Source organism: Oncorhynchus keta, chromosome 10 (assembly GCF_023373465.1).
Source record: "Oncorhynchus keta strain PuntledgeMale-10-30-2019 chromosome 10, Oket_V2, whole genome shotgun sequence".
Classification (NCBI taxonomy): Eukaryota; Metazoa; Chordata; class Actinopteri; order Salmoniformes; family Salmonidae; genus Oncorhynchus; species Oncorhynchus keta.
This window is the reverse complement of record NC_068430.1, coordinates 3,799,225-3,820,363: the sequence shown is the minus strand read 5'-3', so window position 1 is coordinate 3,820,363 and position 21,139 is coordinate 3,799,225. Positions and strand designations below refer to the sequence as shown.

Sequence of the window (21,139 nt, the reverse complement as noted above, 5' to 3'; positions counted from 1 at the left end):
TCAGGAACCAATACACACAGTCATTTCTGAAAGCAAAGAAAACTATATTTTTCAAACAGAAATTTGCATCCTGTAGCTCTAACTCCAAAAAGTTCTGGGACACTGTAAAGTCCATGGAGAACAAGAGCACCTCGGGGCGGCAGCGTAGCCTAGTGGTTAGAGCGTAGCCTAGTGGTTAGAGCGTTGGACTAGTAACCGGAAGGTTGTGAGTTCAAACCCCCGAGCTGACATCCTTCCTGCCCTGCCTTTCCAAAGTCTTCGAAAGCCAAGTTAACAAACAGATTACTGACCATTTCAAATCCCAACATACCTTCTCCGCTGTGCAATCTGGTTTCTGAGCTGTGCACCTCAGCCATGCTTAAGGTACTAAACAATATCATAACCGCCATCGATAAAAGACAGTACTGTGCAGCTGTCTTCATTGACCTGGCCAAGACTTTCGACTCTGTCAATCACCGTATTCTTATCGGCAGACTCAATAGCCTTGGTTTCTCAAATGATTGCCTCGCCTGGTTCACCAACTACTTCTCAGATAGAGTTCAGTGTGTCAAATTGGAGGGCCTGTTGTCCGGATCTCTGGCAGTCTCTATGGGGGTACCACAGGGTTCAATTCTCTGGCCGACTCTTTTCTCTGTATATATCAATGAGGTCGCTCTTGCTGCTGGTGATTCCTTGATCTAGAAACTAGAATCGGCTTCCTATTTCACAACAAGCCTCCTTCACTCACGCTGTCAAACGTACATTTACATTTACATTTAAGTCATTTAGCAGACGTACCCTCGTAAAACTGACCAACCTACCGATACTCGACCTCAGCGATGTCATTTACAAAATAGCCTCCAACACTCTACTCAGCAAACTGGATGGAGTCTATCACAGTGCCATCTGTTTTGTCACTAAAGCCCCATATACCACCCACCACTGTGACCTGTATGCTCTCATTGGTTGGCCCTCGCTACTTATTCGTCGCCAGACCCACTGGCTCCAGGTCATCTATAAGTCTTTGCTAGGTAAAGCTCCGCCTTATCTCAGCTCACTGGTCACCATAGCAGCACCCACCTGTAGCACGCGCTCCAGTAGGGATATCTCACTGGTCACCCCCAAAGCCAACACCTCCTTTGGCTGCCTTTCCTTCCAGTTCTCTGCTGCCAATGACTGGAACGAATTGCAAGAATTGCTGAAGTTTAAGACTTCTATCTCCCTCACTAACTTTAAGCATCAGCTATCTGATCAGCTTACTGATCGCAGCACCTGTACACAGCCCATCTGTAAATAGCCCATCCAACTATCTACCTCATAGTAGCCCATCCAACTATCTACCTCATATTGTTTTTATGTACTTTTTCTGCTCTTTTGCACACCAGTATTTCTACTTGCACATCATCATCTGCAAATCTATCTCTCCAGTGTTCATTTGCTAAATTCTAATTACTTCGCTACTATGGCCTATTTATTGCCTTTTGCACACACTGTATAAAGATTTTTCTATTATGTTATTGACTGTACGTTTGTTTATGTGCAACTCTGTGTTGTTGTTCTTTGTCACACTGCTTTGCTTTATCTCGGCCAGGTCGCAGTTATAAATGAGAACTTGTTCTCAACTGGGCTACCTGTTTAAATAAAGGTGAATTTAAGTTTAAAATGGCACCCTATTCCCTATAAATGGCACGCTATTCCCTATAAATGGCACGCTATTCCCTATAAATGGCATGCTATTCCCTAATAATGGCTTCCTATAAATGGCATCCTATTCCCTATAAATGGCCAGCTAATTCTTGATTTTGACTGGCTGAGAAGCGCTGCCTGCCTGTCTGTCTGTCTCGTCTCAACTCCCGACACGTTCATTACTATAGATCGAATTTGAATTTTGAAACAATTTTGCAAATGTCGGAGAGACAGACAGGAAGGTTTATTCTCCGCTGTTGAAAACTAAATGTTAGTCTAAAATAAGAGATAATGAGTGAGATAATGTCGAGATGTTTTTTTATAGTGGAGATCAAGTTTATAAATTGCCTGGCTGGGATGATGAGACAGTGAATTGTGCAGTCAGATGTAACAGAGCAAATAGGCATTTTAAAGTCATAGATTTAGCCGGTGGTAATTTATGGAATTGACACGGAATGGAATGTGGTTTTAACCAATCAGCATTCAGGATTAGACCCACCCGTTGTATGATTCCTTGGACTGACCACACCGGCAAGCATGAATCATTTCATCCAAACTGCTCACGCGCGTCAATGAGCATCTGCATAGCCAGGCGCTATAATAGAGCGTACATTTATTTTAGTGCCTGGTGCACTGCAAGTCCTGCCTCTCCCATCTCCTCTCTGGTTTTTAGGAGCATATAGACATATACACACGTGGGTGAATAAAAGATGAACGAGAACCACAGTCCAGTCGGTTGCAGTAATACACATTAAAGTTGGTTGCCAATCGCCATATTAAATCCACAGAAGAAGAAAAAAGAAGAAGACTGAACTAGGAGAGAGTACAAGGAGAGAGTACTAGGAGAGAGTACGAGGAGAGAGTACGAGGAGAGAGTACGAGGAGAGAGTACGAGGAGAGAGACCTAGGACAGAGTACGAGGTTAGAGTACGAGGAGACTGAACTCGGAGAGAGTACTCGGAGAGAGTACTAGGAGAGAGTACGAAGACAGAGTACGAGGGGACTGAACTAGTAGAGAGTACGAGGAGAGAGTACGAGGAGAGAGTACTAGGAGAGAGTACTAGGAGAGAGTACTAGGAGAGAGTACGAGGAGAGAGTACGAGGAGAGAGTACGAGGAGAGAGTACTAGGAGAGAGTACGAGGAGAGAGTACGAGGAGAGAGTACGAGGAGAGAGTACTAGGAGAGACAAACTCAACATGCGCACGATAACGTAACAGAGTATCCCTGTCGAAGACACACTCAGACCACTAGGATGCCCTCTTGGTGTAAAGGTTTTAAGACGATGGGTTACTACGCGGGAGACCTTGGTTCAAATCCCTCCGCTTGCATATACACACATCATCGTACTCACGTTGAGCTGTAATGTCTCTGTCCACTGTCCAATGTTCTTGTACCCTGGGGAGCTGTTGTTGTTGATCTGATACTGGAACAGGTCGTAACGTCCCGGAGCATCACCGTTCCTGTTGAAATTCACTGACGTCCCAGCACTTCCTGTAACGGGAGCAACGGCACAACTTGAAGCTCGCTACGTGTTAACGTAGGACGTGTTACATCACTTGGTAAAAAGGCTGAGTTTCCTAACATGAACATGTGTAACAGTATAACTTTAGACCGTCCCCTCGCCCATACCCGGGCGCGAACCAGGGACCCTCTGCACACATCAACAACAGTCACCCAACGAAGCATCGTTACCCATCGCTCCACAAAGCGATGGTTCCCCTTGCAGAGCAAGGGGAACCACTCCTTCAAGGTCTAAGAGCAAGTGACGTCACCGATTGAAACGCTATTTAGCGTGCACCACCGCTAACTAAGCTAGCCGTTTCACATCCGTTACACATATAATCACTTGGTTAGAGTTGCTGACAGGCTTATCAGTACCAGACAGGCGTCACGGTGACTGGCTTAGCATTACGTCTTTCTCCCTCACCAGCTCACATCGAGACCGGACCCCTGTCTCTCGCAAACACACACGGCCGCCATCTTAGCAAGCCGCGCCCTCGAAAAGCTAGCCATATAATGAGGTTACCAATCCCCATCAGATACACATGAACATGCCTGACTGGTGCATGTATACAGGACCTTTCACAACCCTTGATTTTTTTCACACATTTTGTTGTGTTACAAAGTGGGATTAAAATGGATTGAGTTGTTGTTTTTTTGTCAACGATCTACACAAAGAGTCTGTAATGTCTCAGTGGAAGAAACAGTTATGGAAAATAAAACACTAATATATATTTTGATTAGATGAGTATTCAACGCCCTGAGTCAATACATGTTAGAATCACCTTTGGCAGCGATTACAGCTGTGAGTCTTTCTGGGTAAATCTCTGAGTGTTGCACACCTTGATTGCACAATATTTGTCCATTATTCCTTAAAAATGTTTTCAAATTGTCAAGTTGGTTGTTGATCATTGGTAGAAAGCCATTTTCAAGTCTTGCCATAAGGATTAGGATTTTCAAGCTGATTTTAAGTCAAAACTCGGCCACTCAGGAACATTAGATGTCTTCTTGGAAAGCAAGTGTTGGAAAGCAGAACCAGGTTTTCCTCTAGGGTTTTACCTGTGCTTAGCTCCATTCTGTTTATTTTATCCTAAAAAATGATGACAAGCATACCCATAACACGATGTAGCCACCACAATTTTTGTTTTAAATATGAACAGTGGCACTGAGTGATGTGTTGTGTTGAATTTGCCTTAAAACAAAACACTTTGTATTTAGGAAAAAAAGTGCATTTCTTTGCCACATTTTCCATGTAGTATTACTTTAGTTACTTAATGTAATGTTTTTTATTCTGTACAGGCTTCCTTCTTTTCACTCTGTCATTTTGGTTAGTATTGTGGAGTAACTACAATGTTGTTGATCCATCCTCAGTGTTCTCCTATCACAGCCATTAAACTCTGTCATTTAGGTTAGTATTGTGGAGTAACTACAATGTTGATGATCCATCCTCAGTTTTCTCCCATCACAGCCATTAAACTCTGTCATTTAGGTTAGTATTGTGGAGTAACTACAATGTTGTTGATCCATCCTCAGTGTTCTCCTATCACAGCCATTAAACTCTGTCCTTTAGGTTAGTATTGTGGAGTAACTACAATGTTGATGATCCATCCTCAGTTTTCTCCCATCACAGCCATTAAACTCTGTCATTTTGGTTAGTATTGTGGAGTAACTACAATGTTGTTGATCCATCCTCAGTGTTCTCCTATCACAGCCATTAAACTCTGTCATTTAGGTTAGTATTGTGGAGTAACTACAATGTTGTTGATCCATCCTCAGTTTTCTCCCATCACAGCCATGAAACTCTGTAACTGTTTTGAAGGTGCCTGTTAGAAGGTTGACTTACCCACAATTCCTAGTAACCTGTCCGCAACCAGCCGACTATATGTGATGAAGTGAAAATCTGAGACCCGCAAATATAAAACATGTGCTAATAGGATACATTCAAAGACGTAAGAACAATGTTTTTGACAGGGTATTTTGTTGCTAGAAAATGTGCTATTAGGCTACATTCAAAGAAGTAAGAACGATGTTTTTGACAGGGTATTTTGTTGCTAGAAAATGTGCTATGAGGCTACAGTCAAAGACGTAAGAACAATGTTTTTGACAGGGTATTTTGTTGCTAGAAAATGTGCTATGAGGCTACAGTCAAAGACGTAAGAACGATGTTTTTGACAGGGTATTTTGTTGCTAGAAAATGTGCTATTAGGCTACAGTCAAAGACGTAAGAACAATGTTTTTGACAGGGTATTTTGTTGCTAGAAAATGTGCTATTAGGCTACAGTTTTTCAATTTTGTTGCTAGAAAACTATTAAGCTACAGTCAAAGACGTAAGAACAATGTTTTTGACAGGGTATTTTGTTGCTAGAAAATGTGCTATTAAGCTACAGTCAAAGACGTAAGAACGATGTTTTTGACAGGGTATTTTGTTGCTAGAAAATGTGCTATTAAGCTACAGTCAAAGACGTAAGAACAATGTTTTTGACAGGAGCAGGAATATTTTGTTGCCTGATTTTTAGAAAATGTTTCTGGTTGAAAGGCTATCTTCTCAAAGAGAAGCACAATGTTTTTGAAATAAATGTCCTATTAAGGCTACTAGTCAATTAAAAATTTTGCCTAAGGGTTTTTGTTGCTAGAAAATGTCTATTAGGTTACAGTCAAAGAGGTTAAGAACAATGTTTTTGTCCAGATGTCATTTTCCTGTTAACCCATGTGAACATTAGGCTACAGTCAAAGACGTAAGAACAATGTCTTTTGACTGGGTCATTTGTTGCTAGAAAATGTGCTATCACAGCTACAGTCAAAGACGTAAGAACAATGTTTTTACAATTATATTTTGTTGCTAGAAAATGTGCTATTAGGCTACAGTCAAAGACGTAAGAATATGTTTTTGACAGGGTATTTTGTTGCTAGAAAATGTGCTAATTAGGCTACAGTCAAAGACATTTAAGAACAATGTTTTTGACAGGGTATTTTGTTGCTAGAAAATGTGCTATTAGGCTACAGTCAAAGACGTAAGAACAATGTTTTTGACAGGGTATTTTGTTGCTAGAAAATGTGCTATTAGGCTACAGTCAAAGACGTAAGAACAATGTTTTTGACAGGGTATTTTGTTGCTAGAAAATGTGCTATTAGGCTACAGTCAAGACGTAAGAACAATGTTTTTAGGGTATTTTGTTGCTAGAAAATGTGCTATTAAGCTTTTTGACAGGGTATTTTGTTGCTAGAAAATGTGCTATTAAGCTACAGTCAAAGACGTAAGAACAATGTTTTTGACAGGGTATTTTGTTGCTAGAAAATGTGCTATTAGGCTACAGTCAAAGACGTAAGAACGATGTTTTTGACAGGGTATTTTGTTGCTAGAAAATGTGCTATTAACCTACAGTCAAAGACGTAAGAACAATGTTTTTGACAGGGTATTTTGTTGCTAGAAAATGTGCTATTAAGCTACAGTCAAAGACGTAAGAACGATGTTTTTGACAGGAGGTGCAGGAATATCTTGTTGCCTGATTTTTAGATACACTATGTTTCTGGTTGAAATACTATCTTCTCCGGAGAAGCAGAAATAAATTAATCAATTAAAAATGTTGCCTAACATTTTTGGTGCAAGAAATTCTTCATTCTACAGGAGTTAATATTAAGAGGTTACAGACGTACAGTCCGTGTCCAGATGTCAGTTTCCTGTTAACCCATCTGAACAGTAGGCTACAGTTCCCTCGACGTGCCTATTTGAAGTCCTCGTCTTGTGTGACTGTCTCATTTGTATAGCGTCTCACAATCATCACACGTACATATACACAGAACTAAATATAGTTACATTATAATATTATAATTATAATTATAATACAGTACATAACATACTCAGCTCAAGAATTAGCTTTGCAACCTTGACCCAGTAATAGAATATGCTATCCTCCTACAGAAATGGTACTTCTATATAATCTCTGTTAATCACACAACAGTAACTAGGACATTTAACTGCTTAATAGACTCCTTGGTTATTGCATTCCATACCCCTGTATGCTTGAAAGTATCTCTTAAAGTCATATCAAGATTAGTTTGTCCAGAGATATTTTTAAGGGAATAGATTGTATGGCAACAGTGACAGGGGTGATTATGGGAAGATACCAAGACAGTACAAAAGACTGTGACTGCAGAGTCCCTGCTGTGTCTGCGTTGCTGTGTGGGCGGCGGATCGAAGCCTGTTGCCCCTTGCTAGCTAGTCGCTTCATGCTTCATTATCTCCTCTCACATGCTGACGGATGCCTCGACTCCCTCCGTCTCTGGGGTGAAGGAGTTATAGAGAAGGAAGTATCTCCCTCTGTCTCTGGGGTGAAGGAGTTTTAGAGGAGGAAGTATCGGCCTCTGTCTCCGGGGTGAAGGAGTTATAGAGGAGGAAGTATCTCCCTCTGTCTCTGGGGTGAAGGAGTTTTAGAGGAGGAAGTATCTCCCTCTGTCTCTGGGGTGAAGGAGTTATAGAGGAGGAAGTATCTCCCTCTGTCTCTGGGGTGAAGGAGTTATAGAGGAGGAAGTATCTGCCTCTGTCTCTGGGGTGAAGGAGTTTTAGAGGAGGAAGTATCTCCCTCTGTCTCTGGGGTGAAGGAGTTATAGAGGAGGAAGTATCTCCCTCTGTCTCTGGGGTGAAGGAGTTATAGAGGAGGAAGTATCTCCCTCTGTCTCTGGGGTGAAGGAGTTATAGAGGAGGAAGTATCTCCCTCTGTCTCTGGGGTGAAGGAGTTATAGAGGAGGAAGTATCTCCTCTGTCTCTGGGGTGAAGGAGTTTTAGAGGAGGAAGTATCTCCTCTGTCTCTGGGGTGAAGGAGTTTTAGAGGAGGAAGTATCTCCTCTGTCTCTGGGGTGAAGGAGTTATAGAGGAGGAAGTATCTCCCTCTGTCTCTGGGGTGAAGGAGTTTTAGAGGAGGAAGTATCTCCCTCTGTCTCTGGGGTGAAGGAGTTATAGAGGAGGAAGTATCTCCCTCTGTCTCTGGGGTGAAGGAGTTATAGAGGAGGAAGTATCTGCCTCTGTCTCTGGGGTGAAGGAGTTATAGAGGAGGAAGTATCTCCTCTGTCTCTGGGGTGAAGGAGTTATAGAGGAGGAAGTATCTCCCTCTGTCTCTGGGGTGAAGGAGTTATAGAGGAGGAAGTATCTCCCTCTGTCTCTGGGGTGAAGGAGTTATAGAGGAGGAAGTATCTCCCTCTGTCTCTGGGGTGAAGGAGTTATAGAGGAGGAAGTATCTCCTCTGTCTCTGGGGTGAAGGAGTTATAGAGGAGGAAGTATCTCCCTCTGTCTCTGGGGTGAAGGAGTTATAGAGGAGGAAGTATCTCCCTCTGTCTCTGGGGTGAAGGAGTTATAGAGGAGGAAGTATCTCCCTCTGTCTCTGGGGTGAAGGAGTTATAGAGGAGGAAGTATCTCCCTCTGTCTCTGGGGTGAAGGAGTTATAGAGGAGGAAGTATCTCCCTCTGTCTCTGGGGTGAAGGAGTTATAGAGGAGGAAGTATCTCCCTCTGTCTCTGGGGTGAAGGAGTTATAGAGGAGGAAGTATCTCCCTCTGTCTCTGGGGTGAAGGAGTTATAGAGGAGGAAGTATCTCCCTCTGTCTCTGGGGTGAAGGAGTTATAGAGGAGGAAGTATCTCCCTCTGTCTCTGGGGTGAAGGAGTTTATAGAGGAGGAAGTATCTCCCTCTGTCTCTGGGGTGAAGGAGTTATAGAGGAGGAAGTATCGGCCTCTGTCTCTGGGGTGAAGGAGTTATAGAGGAGGAAGTATCTCCCTCTGTCTCCGGGGTGAAGGAGTTATAGAGGAGGAAGTATCTCCCTCTGTCTCTGGGGTGAAGGAGTTATAGAGGAGGAAGTATCTCCCTCTGTCTCTGGGGTGAAGGAGTTATAGAGGAGGAAGTATCGGCCTCTGTCTCTGGGGTGAAGGAGTTATAGAGGAGGAAGTATCTCCTCTGTCTCCGGGGTGAAGGAGTTATAGAGGAGGAAGTATCTCCCTCTGTCTCTGGGGTGAAGGAGTTATAGAGGAGGAAGTATCAGAGAGACTCTGGAGGTGACATGTAATTACAGAGGACTGATGGAGACCTCTGTCTACCTACAGAGAGTTATGAGGAGACCTATGTCCCTACCTCTCAGAGAGACTGAAGGAGACCTACATGTAATATACAGAGAGACTGATGGAGATCTACATATAATACCTGCAGTGAAGACTGATGGAGACCTACATATAATACCTACAGGAGACTGACAGAGACCCTCTGAAATACCTACAGAGAGACTGATGGAGACCTACATGTAATCTTGAAGGAGATAGACAGGAAGACCTCCCCTGTCTGTAATACCTACAGGAGTTATAGAGGAGGACAGTAATACCTACAGAGAGACTCTGGGGTGAAGGAGTTATAGAGGAGAGTACCTACATGTAATCATACAGAGGAGACTGATGGAGACCTATGTAATACCTACAGAGAGACTGACAGAGACCTCTGTAATGCCTAAGAAGACTGAAAGACCTCATGTAATCGGGGTGACAGAGAGACTGACGGAGAAGAACATGTAATACCTACAGAGAGACTGATGGAGACCTACATGTAATACCTACAGAGAGACTGATGGAGACCTACATGTAATACCTACAGAGAGACTGATGGAGACCTACATATAATACCTGCCAGAGACTGATGGAGACCTACATATAATACCTACAAAGACTGATGGAGACCTACATTTAATACCTACAGAGAGACTGATGGAGACCTACATGTAATACCTACAGAGAGACTGATGGAGACCTACATGTAATACCTACAGAGAGACTGATGGAGACCTACATATAATACCTGCAGAGAGACTGATGGAGACCTACATGTAATACCTACAGAGAGACTGATGGAGACCTACATGTAATACCTACAGAGAGACTGATGGAGACCTACATGTAATACCTACAGAGAGACTGATGGAGACCTACATGTAATACCTACAGAGAGACTGATGGAGACCTACATATAATACCTACAGAGAGACTGATGGAGACCTACATGTAATACCTACAGAGAGACTGATGGAGACCTACATGTAATACCTACAGAGAGACTGATGGAGACCTACATGTAATACCTACAGAGAGACTGACAGAGACCTACATGTAATACCTACAGAGAGACTGATGGAGACCTACATGTAATACCTACAGAGAGACTGATGGAGACCTACATGTAATACCTACAGAGAGACTGATGGAGACCTACATGTAATACCTACAGAGAGACTGATGGAGACCTACATGTAATACCTACAGAGAGACTGATGGAGACCTACATATAATACCTACAGAGAGACTGATGGAGACCTACATATAATACCTACAGAGAGACTGATGGAGACCTACATGTAATACCTACAGAGAGACTGATGGAGACCTACATGTAATACCTACAGAGAGACTGACGGAGACCTACATATAATACCTACAGAGAGACTGATGGAGACCTACATATAATACCTGCAGAGAGACTGATGGAGACCTACATATAATACCTACAGAGAGACTGACAGAGACCTACATGAAATACCTACAGAGAGACTGATGGAGACCTACATGTAATACTTACAGAGAGACTGACAGAGACCTACATGTAATACCTACAGAGAGACTGACAGAGACCTACATATAATACCTACAGAGAGACTGATGGAGACCTACATGTAATACCTACAGAGAGACTGACAGAGACCTACATATAATACATACAGAGAGACTGTTTTAGACCTACATATAATACCTCAGCAAGGTGTTGGAGACCTACATGTAATACCTACAGAGGTGTTTTATTCCTCATGCTAAACCTCATCCAAGGTGTTTTATTCCTGTGCTATAACCTTGTTTTATTCCTCGTGCTACAACCTCATACAAGGTGTTTTATTCCTCGTGCTACAACCTCATACAAGGTGTTTTATTCCTTGTGCTGCAACCTCATACAAGGTGTTTTATTCCTCGTGCTACAACCTCATACAAGGTGTTTTATTCCTCGTGCTACAACCTCATACAAGGTGTTTTATTCCTCGTGCTACAACCTCATACAAGGTGTTTTATTCCTCGTGCTACAACCTCATACAAGGTGTTTTATTCCTCGTGCTACAACCTCATACAAGGTGTTTTATTCCTCGTGCTACAACCTCATACAAGGTGTTTTATTCCTCGTGCTACAACCTCATACAAGGTGTTTTATTCCTCGTGCTACAACCTCATACAAGGTGTTTTATTCCTCGTGCTACAACCTCATACAAGGTGTTTTATTCCTCGTGCTACAACCTCATGCAAGGTGTTTTATTCCTCGTGCTACAACCTCATGCAAGGTGTTTTATTCCTCGTGCTACAACCTCATACAAGGTGTTTTATTCCTCGTGCTACAACCTCATACAAGGTGTTTTAACCTCTTGAACCTCTGGGGGCAGTATTTCATTTTTGGATGAAAAACGTTCCCGTTTTAAACAAGATATTTTGTCACGAAAATATGCTCGACTATGCATATAATTGACAGCTTTGGAAAGAAAACACTCTGACGTTTCCAAAACTGCAAAGATATTATCTGTGAGTGCCACAGAACTAATGCTACAGGCGAAACCAAGATGAAACTTCAAACAGGAAGTGAGCCAGATTTTTGAGGCGCTGTGTTCCAATGTCTCCTTATATGGCTGTGAATGCGCCAGGAACGAGCCTACACTTTCTGTCGTTTCCCCAAGGTGTCAGCAGCATTGTGACGTATTTGTAGGCATATCATTGGAAGATTGACCATAAGAGACTACATTTACCAGGTGTCCGCCTAGTGTCCTCCGTCAAAATTGGTGCGTTATCTCCAGCTGCAAGTATTCTTCCATGTGATTGAGAGGAGAAAACAAACTTCCACGAATTATATATCATCGAATAGATATGTGAAAAACACCTTGAGGATTGATTCTAAACAACGTTTGCCATGTTTCTGTCGATATTATGGAGTTAATTTGGAAAAAAGTTAGGCGTTTTGATGACTGAATTTTCTGTTTTTTTTCTCAGCCAAAATTGATGAACAAAACGGAGCGATTTCTCCTACACAAATAATCTTTTTGGAAAAACTGAACATTTGCTATCTAACTGAGAGTCTCCTCATTGAAAACATCCAAAGTTCTTCAAAGGTAAATGATTTTATTTGAATGCTTTTCTTGTTTTTGTGAAAATGTTGCCTGCTGAATGCTAGTCTTAATGCTATGCTAGCTAGCAATACTCTTACACAAATGCTTGTTTTGCTATGGTTGAAAAGCATATTTTGAAAATCTGAGATGACAGTGTTGTTAACAAAATGCTAAGCTTGAGAGCCAATATATTTATTTCATTTCATTTGCGATTTTCATGAATAGTTAACGTTGCGTTATGGCAATGAGCTTGAGGCTATGATTACGCTCCCGGATACGGGATTGCTCGACGCTAGAGGTTAAAGTGTTTTATTCCTCGTGCTACAACCTCATACAAGGTGTTTTAAAGTGTTTTCAATGTTTTCAATGGTGATATTCATACTATTTCAGGCAGTGCCTGGAATTATGAGACCCCTGGTTTAGGGTTGCCTTTATATAAGAAATAAAATACATGTTTTTCAGCATATTAAATTGAAATCTTTAAAAAATAAAGAGATTATCTGCAGAGCATTGATCATCATCACACATCGTCATTCCTATCTGAGGAGTGTCTCTCTCCAGGTTAAAAAACGAGTTCACACAAGGCTCCCTTTCTCCTACAAGAATGCAAAATAATGTTTTGCTAGGATATTTTCTGTGATTCTTAATGTAAACATTTAGGGCAGTGGTGTATCTGTGTGTTGACGTCTGTGTAATAGAGGACATTGTTTTTCTCAAATTATAAACATGGTCTTTTCTCTACCTCCACTAAATCCAATCAATTCCTGAAACGTTTTTTTTTTTCTCCTCATATTGTGCCTCAGAGTCTTTTTCTGTGTCTGAAATGGCATACTATTCCCTAGATAGTGCTCGTCTTTTGATCAGAGCCCTATAGGGAACAGCCATTTAGAACACAGCTTCCCTCTGTGGCCTTGTCTCTTCCACACAATCAATAAGATATCCTGTGTAAACTTGCTTCGGATGTTGCATTCTCCAGGACGAGGGGGGAGCTATGAGCAGCAAACACCATTATCATGTCTTACACATTTACCTTAGCTGCTGCCTGAATAACTCCGCAAACAAACCAGAACTGTGTTGCCTGTCAATTAGGCTTCTCTTTTACTTCCTACTGTGTACAAAAGAGCCCTTTATATACTTTCTCCTTGTAAACACTGTTATGACATCACTTCCTACAGTGTGAACATGGTCTGTTATGACATCACTTCCTACAGTGTGAACATGGTCTGTTATGACATCACTTCCTACAGTGTGAACATGGTCTGTTATGACATCACTTCCTACAGTGTGAACATGGTCTGTTATGACATCACTTCCTACAGTGTGAACATGGTCCGGTATTTGTTTGTATACTTCACAAATGAAAGACAATGTTGCAGCCCTATCTCTGGCGGGAGTAGATTTATTTAACTAATATTGACGTCTAAATATCAGACCAACAGTTCTACTAAATATCAGACCAACAGTTCTACTAAATATCAGACAAACAGTTCTACTAAATATCAGACCAACAGTTCTACTAAATATCAGACCAACAGTTCTACTAAATATCAGACCAACAGTTCTACTAAATATCAGACCAACAGTTCTACTAAATATCAGACCAACAGTTCTACTAAATATCAGACCAACAGTTCTACTAAATATCAGACCAACAGTTCTACTAAATATCAGACCAACAGTTCTACTAAATATCAGACCAACAGTTCTACTAAATATCAGACCAACAGTTCTACTAAATATCAGACCAACAGTTCTACTAAATATCAGACCAACAGTTCTACTAAATATCAGACCAACAGTTCTACTAAATATCAGACCAACAGTTCTACTAAATATCAGACCAACAGTTCTACTAAATATCAGACCAACAGTTCTACTAAATATCAGACCAACAGTTCTACTAAATATCAGACCAACAGTTCTGATAAATATCGGACCAACAGTTCAACAGTTCTAAATATCAGACCAACAGTTCTACTAAATATCAGACCAACAGTTCTACTAAATATCAGACCAACAGTTCTACTAAATATCAGACCAACAGTTCTGATAAATATCAGACCAACAGTTCTACTAAATATCAGACCAACAGTTCTACTAAATATCAGACCAACAGTTCTACTAAATATCAGACCAACAGTTCTGATAAATATCGGACCAACTGTTCGGCTAAATATCAGACCAACAGTTCGCCTAAATATCAGACCAACAGTTTTAGTCTAAAATCAGACTTTCATCAGACCAACAGGTGTTCAGATCACAGTTCTACTAAATATCAGACCATTGACAGTTCTACTAAATATCAGTTCTACTAAATATCAGACGACAATAAATATCAGACCAGTTTTTCAGATAAATATCAGACCAACAGTTCAGATAAATATCAGACCAAGTCCATATCAGGGACAGTTCCTAAATATCAGACCAACAGTTCTACTCAGACCAACAGTTCTACTAAATATCAGACCAACAGTGGGCCTAAATATCAGACCAACAGTTCTACTAAATATCAGACCAACAGTTCTACTAAATATCTGACCAACCTAAATTCAGACCAACCTAAATATCAGCTCAGTTCTACTAAATATCAGACCAACAGTTCCGTCCAGTTCTACTAAATATCCAGTTCTACTAAATTGGCCTAAATATCAGGATGAAATATCAGACAATATTCAGGACAGTTCTGTTTTGGACCAAAGAGATAAATAATCACCAGTTGGATAAATACAGACCAACAGTTCTATTCCTAAATATCAGCAGTTTGCTAAATATCAGACCAACATTTAGGACAATATCAGACTAACAGTTCTACTAAATTACAGTTCCACAGACATGGGTTACCTTTACCAACGATGCAAACCTTATTTAATAAATGAAAGGAATCACAATGTGTTGGTTTTTTTAATAAGTCAAAAGACAGACAAGAGGAAACCCATGTTAATATGACGAACAAGAGCAAAGTACTGATACATTCTCACAGGGTATTATAATTACATCTCATCATATTCATTAAATCTGTAAACACTGTAATATTCCTATGCATTTGCATTAATGAGATGACCTTTTACATTTAGGACAATAACACACTAACATTACATTCCAAAGACATGGGTTACCTTGCAACGATGCAAACCTTATTTAATAAATGAAAGGAATCACAATGTGTTGGTTTTTAATAACTTCAAAAGAGAGACCAGAGGAAACCCGGTTAATATGACGAACAAGAGCAAAGTACTGATACATTCTCACAGGGTATTATAATTACATCTCATCATCATTAAATCTGCTGTCTATAAGGAGAGCCTTCACAGTTAGATTCACAGTTAGATTCATGCTGTTTTCATCACGATGATAGCATGGACGCAGTTTAGACGCAGTTTAATAGCCACTTTATTTCCCACTTTTCAATCACCTTGGTTAATGTGGGAGAACTATATGAAAGGGCAACAACAAACAAACAAAAACAACCCATTGTGTTTTTACCTTTAACACTACTACTGAAATCAACATCTCGTATTGCCTGTCAGGGAATGTAATAGTACTTTTTGTTGGTTTTTGCATGGACACATTTTTTGAGAAATAGTACATTGCAATGCATTTTCATTGATTATATCACAAGCAGACATTTTGTTTTTACCGGCGACTCAAAAACAACAATTGGAATATTGTATTTTTCCTTCTTTACGATGACTGACTGACATTCTATTCTGACAATATGCTAATTTCCCACGTCATGTTGATTTCGTCACATGTTTACAAGATTTCTGACAGGCTTGATAATCAGGGTTATTACATTTATTTTTATATATATATATTTTTTTACCTCCCCAATCCCGTGGTATCCAATTGCTAGAAGCTACTATCTTGTCTCATTGCTGCAACTCCCGTACGGACTCGGGAGAGGCGAAGGTCGAGAGCCATGCGACCTCTGAAAACACAACCCATCAACCCATCGCTCTGCTTCTTGACACAATGCCCATTTAACCAGGAAGCCAGCCACACCAATGTGTCGGAGGAAACACCGTACACCTGGCGACATGGTTAGCGTGCACTGCGCCCGGCCCACCACAGGAGTCACTAGTAAGCGATGAGACAAGGATATCCCTGCCGGCCAAACCCTCCCTAACCCGAACGACGCTGGGTCAATTGTGCGCCGCCCCGTGTGCCTCCCGGTTGCGGCCGGCTGCGACAGAGCCTGGGCTCGAACCCAGAATCTCAGCCGTAGACCACTGAGACACCCGGGAGGCCTGGTCATTCCATTCATGATGAACATTATATAGATATCTCATTTTGACTGAAGCAAAAGTATAATTTCGTTGTCAGTTTTAATTTATACAACTTTTCTGATTTATTCTCTGGTTTATCATGATACATTTTTTAGCTTTAGTTTTACACATTCATCTGCATAACCCAAAATGACCACTTGAACTTTAATTAATTAACCACTGAGAAAAAGAAAACGAGGAAGCCGCTGTAACTAGGGTTTCCATCCGACCTTTTAGTGTTAAATATTTCACCACTGAGAATAAGAAAACGAGGAAGCCGCTGTAACTAGGGTTTCCATCCGACCTTTTAGTGTTAAATATTTCACCACTGAGAATAAGAAAACGAGGAAGCCGCTGTAACTAGGGTTTCCATCCGACCTTTTAGTGTTAAATATTTCACCACTGAGAATAAGAAAACGAGGAAGCCGCTGTAACTAGGGTTTCCATCCGACCTTTTAGTGTTAAATATTTCACCACTGAGAATAAGAAAACGAGGAAGCCGCTGTAACTAGGGTTTCCATCCGACCTTTTAGTGTTAAATATTTCACCACTGAGAATAAGAAAACGAGGAAGCCGCTGTAACTAGGGTTTCCATCCGACCTTTGTGTTAAATATTTCACCACTGAGAATAAGAAAACGAGGAAGCCGCTGTAACTAGGGTTTCCATCCGACCTTTTAGTGTTAAATATTTCACCACTGAGAATAAGAAAACGAGGAAGCCGCTGTAACTAGGGTTTCCATCCGACCTTTTAGTGTTAAATATTTCACCACTGAGAATAAGAAAACGAGGAAGCCGCTGTAACTAGGGTTTCCATCCGACCTTTTAGTGTTAAATATTTCACCACTGAGAATAAGAAAACGAGGAAGCCGCTGTAACTAGGGTTTCCATCCGACCTTTTAGTGTTAAATATTTCACCACTGAGAATAAGAAAACGAGGAAGCCGCTGTAACTAGGGTTTCCATCCGACCTTTTAGTGTTAAATATTTCACCACTGAGAATAAGAAAACGAGGAAGCCGCTGTAACTAGGGTTTCCATCCGACCTTTTAGTGTTAAATATTTCACCACTGAGAATAAGAAAACGAGGAAGCCGCTGTAACTAGGGTTTCCATCCGACCTTTTAGTGTTAAATATTTCACCACTGAGAATAAGAAAACGAGGAAGCCGCTGTAACTAGGGTTTCCATCCGACCTTTTAGTGTTAAATATTTCACCACTGAGAATAAGAAAACGAGGAAGCCGCTGTAACTAGGGTTTCCATCCGACCTTTTAGTGTTAAATATTTCACCACTGAGAATAAGAAAACGAGGAAGCCGCTGTAACTAGGGTTTCCATCCGACCTTTTAGTGTTAAATATTTCACCACTGAGAATAAGAAAACGAGGAAGCCGCTGTAACTAGGGTTTCCATCCGACCTTTTAGTGTTAAATATTTCACCACTGAGAATAAGAAAACGAGGAAGCCGCTGTAACTAGGGTTTCCATCCGACCTTTTAGTGTTAAATATTTCACCACTGAGAATAAGAAAACGAGGAAGCCGCTGTAACTAGGGTTTCCATCCGACCTTTTAGTGTTAAATATTTCACCACTGAGAATAAGAAAACGAGGAAGCCGCTGTAACTAGGGTTTCCATCCGACCTTTTAGTGTTAAATATTTCACCACTGAGAATAAGAAAACGAGGAAGCCGCTGTAACTAGGGTTTCCATCCGACCTTTTAGTGTTAAATATTTCACCACTGAGAATAAGAAAACGAGGAAGCCGCTGTAACTAGGGTTTCCATCCGACCTTTTAGTGTTAAATATTTCACCACTGAGAATAAGAAAACGAGGAAGCCGCTGTAACTAGGGTTTCCATCCGACCTTTTAGTGTTAAATATTTCACCACTGAGAATAAGAAAACGAGGAAGCCGCTGTAACTAGGGTTTCCATCCGACCTTTTAGTGTTAAATATTTCACCACTGAGAATAAGAAAACGAGGAAGCCGCTGTAACTAGGGTTTCCATCCGACCTTTTAGTGTTAAATATTTCACCACTGAGAATAAGAAAACGAGGAAGCCGCTGTAACTAGGGTTTCCATCCGACCTTTTAGTGTTAAATATTTCACCACTGAGAATAAGAAAACGAGGAAGCCGCTGTAACTAGGGTTTCCATCCGACCTTTTAGTGTTAAATATTTCACCACTGAGAATAAGAAAACGAGGAAGCCGCTGTAACTAGGGTTTCCATCCGACCTTTTAGTGTTAAATATTTCACCACTGAGAATAAGAAAACCAGGAAGCCGCTTTAACTAGGGTTTTTCCATCCGACCTTTTAGTGTTAAATATTTCACCACTGAGAATAAGAAAACGAGGAAGCCGCTGTAACTAGGGTTTCCATCCGACCTTTTAGTGTTAAATATTTCACCACTGAGAATAAGAAAACGAGGAAGCCGCTGTAACTAGGGTTTCCATCCGACCTTTTAGTGTTAAATATTTCACGTTGGAAAACCAAACATTTATCAGTAAACAAAATGTTGAGAAAGCAGAACACGCCAGATGAGATGGGATCTTTTTTTGGGGTCGCAGACACAGACAGGCACACAGACAGACACACAGACAGACAGGCATACAGTAGATGTTTTGGGGTAAGATGTACTATGGGAGAAATGTCTGTGCTGAAATATTGATATAATAACCATGGTATGGAAGTAATCTTGGAGTCATGCGATGACACGTTGTGCAGTCCTCCCACCCTCCTCAGGAAACCATGCTGTTTATTTATTTGTTTATTTTACCTTTATTTTACCAGGCAAGTCAGTTAAGAAGAAATTCTTATTTACAATGACGGTCTAGGAACAGTGGGTTAACTGCCTGTTCAGGGGCAGAACAACAGGTTTGTACCTTGTCAGCTCGGGGGTTTGAACTTGCAACTTTCCGGTTACTAGTCCAACGCTCTAACCACTAGGCGACACACATTTTTTTTTTTACTGTTTATTTAACTAGGCATGTCAGTGAAGAACAAATTCTTATTTACAATATGCGACGCCCTATGGGACTCACGGTTGGTTGTGATACAGCCTGGAATCGAACCAGGGTGTCTGCAGTACGGCTCAAAGCATTTAGACTGCTGCGCCACTCGGGAGCCCGAGTGGAATAAATTATGATGAACTTCACAGGGTCTAAAGGTCATGAGCCTGACGCTCCTTTCAATAAATATCCACGGCTTTATTTTGGTGACTTGATCATCGACAAATAAAAATAATTGTGCATAATAATTTCAACATGTACTGTAGGCTATACCCGCACAGTATCTGCAAGCTGTTAGCGAGACTGCACCTGCCAATACCAGAGTGGAAACACTCACTATATAACACCATTTTTATTTGTTGTGAGAAAACCATCGATAGAGTTGAATACGCAAAGGAAACCCATTTACGTCAGCACATGTGAATTGAACTGCGAAAATGTTTTATTTTTATTTTTATGTGCGTCATCACACACACACACACACACACACACACACACACACACACACACATTATCTGCCTTTTGTCCACAACTGGTATATTTGACAGAGACACATTTCCGATGGGAAAAAAAATGTACATGTTGATTTATTTATATTTATTTATTTTATTTATTATTTATTCTATTCCCTCCTTTAATGCAGATTTTACAATATTCACGTGAAAATCTGTCGCCAATTGGATGGAAACCTCGCTTCTGGAGAGGGTGAACGTTCAGTTCACGAGCTTTTACTCCAAAATATGGCATTGCAGAAATGTGCAATTCCAGAGAAAAATGTAAGATAGCAACAACAGAGTCAGAAAAGAGGCTGAAGAAATTATGGGCTGGAATTGTATTAAGCATTAAGGCTTTGTTTGTTTGGTGATCACACCAGATACTGACTGGTTTCCTGATCCACGACCCCTTTAAAAAGAAAAAAGGATGAAAAGGACTGTAATCCCAGTCAAAGGAACGAGGCCTAATGAATTCATTTCAATTGGCTGATGTTGTTAAATGAACTGTAAAATCAGTCGAATCTTAGAAATAGTTGCATGTTGCATTTATATTTTTTGTTCTCTATATACGGATTCCGTTATGGTTATAAGTCAAATAACTGTTTAGAACCTTTTTCAGGTGTGTACCCCCCTACCAAACACATAGATACATGATAATTATATAACCTATCAAACAAACTAATTTCACATTAGGCATTGAATTCTCTGTCACGCTTCCTCTGCTCCCTCAGGAATGTATTTTCTCTCTCTCTCTCTCTCTCTCTCTCTCTCTCTCTCTCTCTCTCTCTCTCTCTCTCTCTCTCTCTCTCTCTCTCTCTCTCTCTCTCTCTCTCTCTCTCTCTCTCTCTCTCTCTCTCTCTCTCTCTCTGTCTCTCCCTCACCGTCTCTCCCTCACCGTCTCTCCCTCACCTCTCTGTCTCTCCCTCACCTCTCTCTCCCTGCTCTCTCTCCCTCACCTCTCTCCCTGCTCTCTCTCCTCCCCTCTCTCCCTCTTCTTCTCCCTCATCCTCTCTCTCCCTGCACCCCCTCTCTCCCTCACCTCACTCACCCTCACTC

At 41.0% G+C, this 21,139-nt stretch overlaps 1 protein-coding gene across 1 annotated transcript in view; it reads right to left on the bottom strand.

Moving 5' to 3' along the window:
- Positions 1–21,139, bottom strand: part of LOC118389598 (metabotropic glutamate receptor 7-like) — a 410,239-nt gene that overhangs the window by 107,653 nt on the left and 281,447 nt on the right. Inside the window, exon 6 of the mRNA XM_052528607.1 lies at positions 3,018–3,157. Coding sequence (XP_052384567.1) covers positions 3,018–3,157 — 140 coding nt within the window. The remainder of the gene's footprint in view (positions 1–3,017; positions 3,158–21,139) is intronic.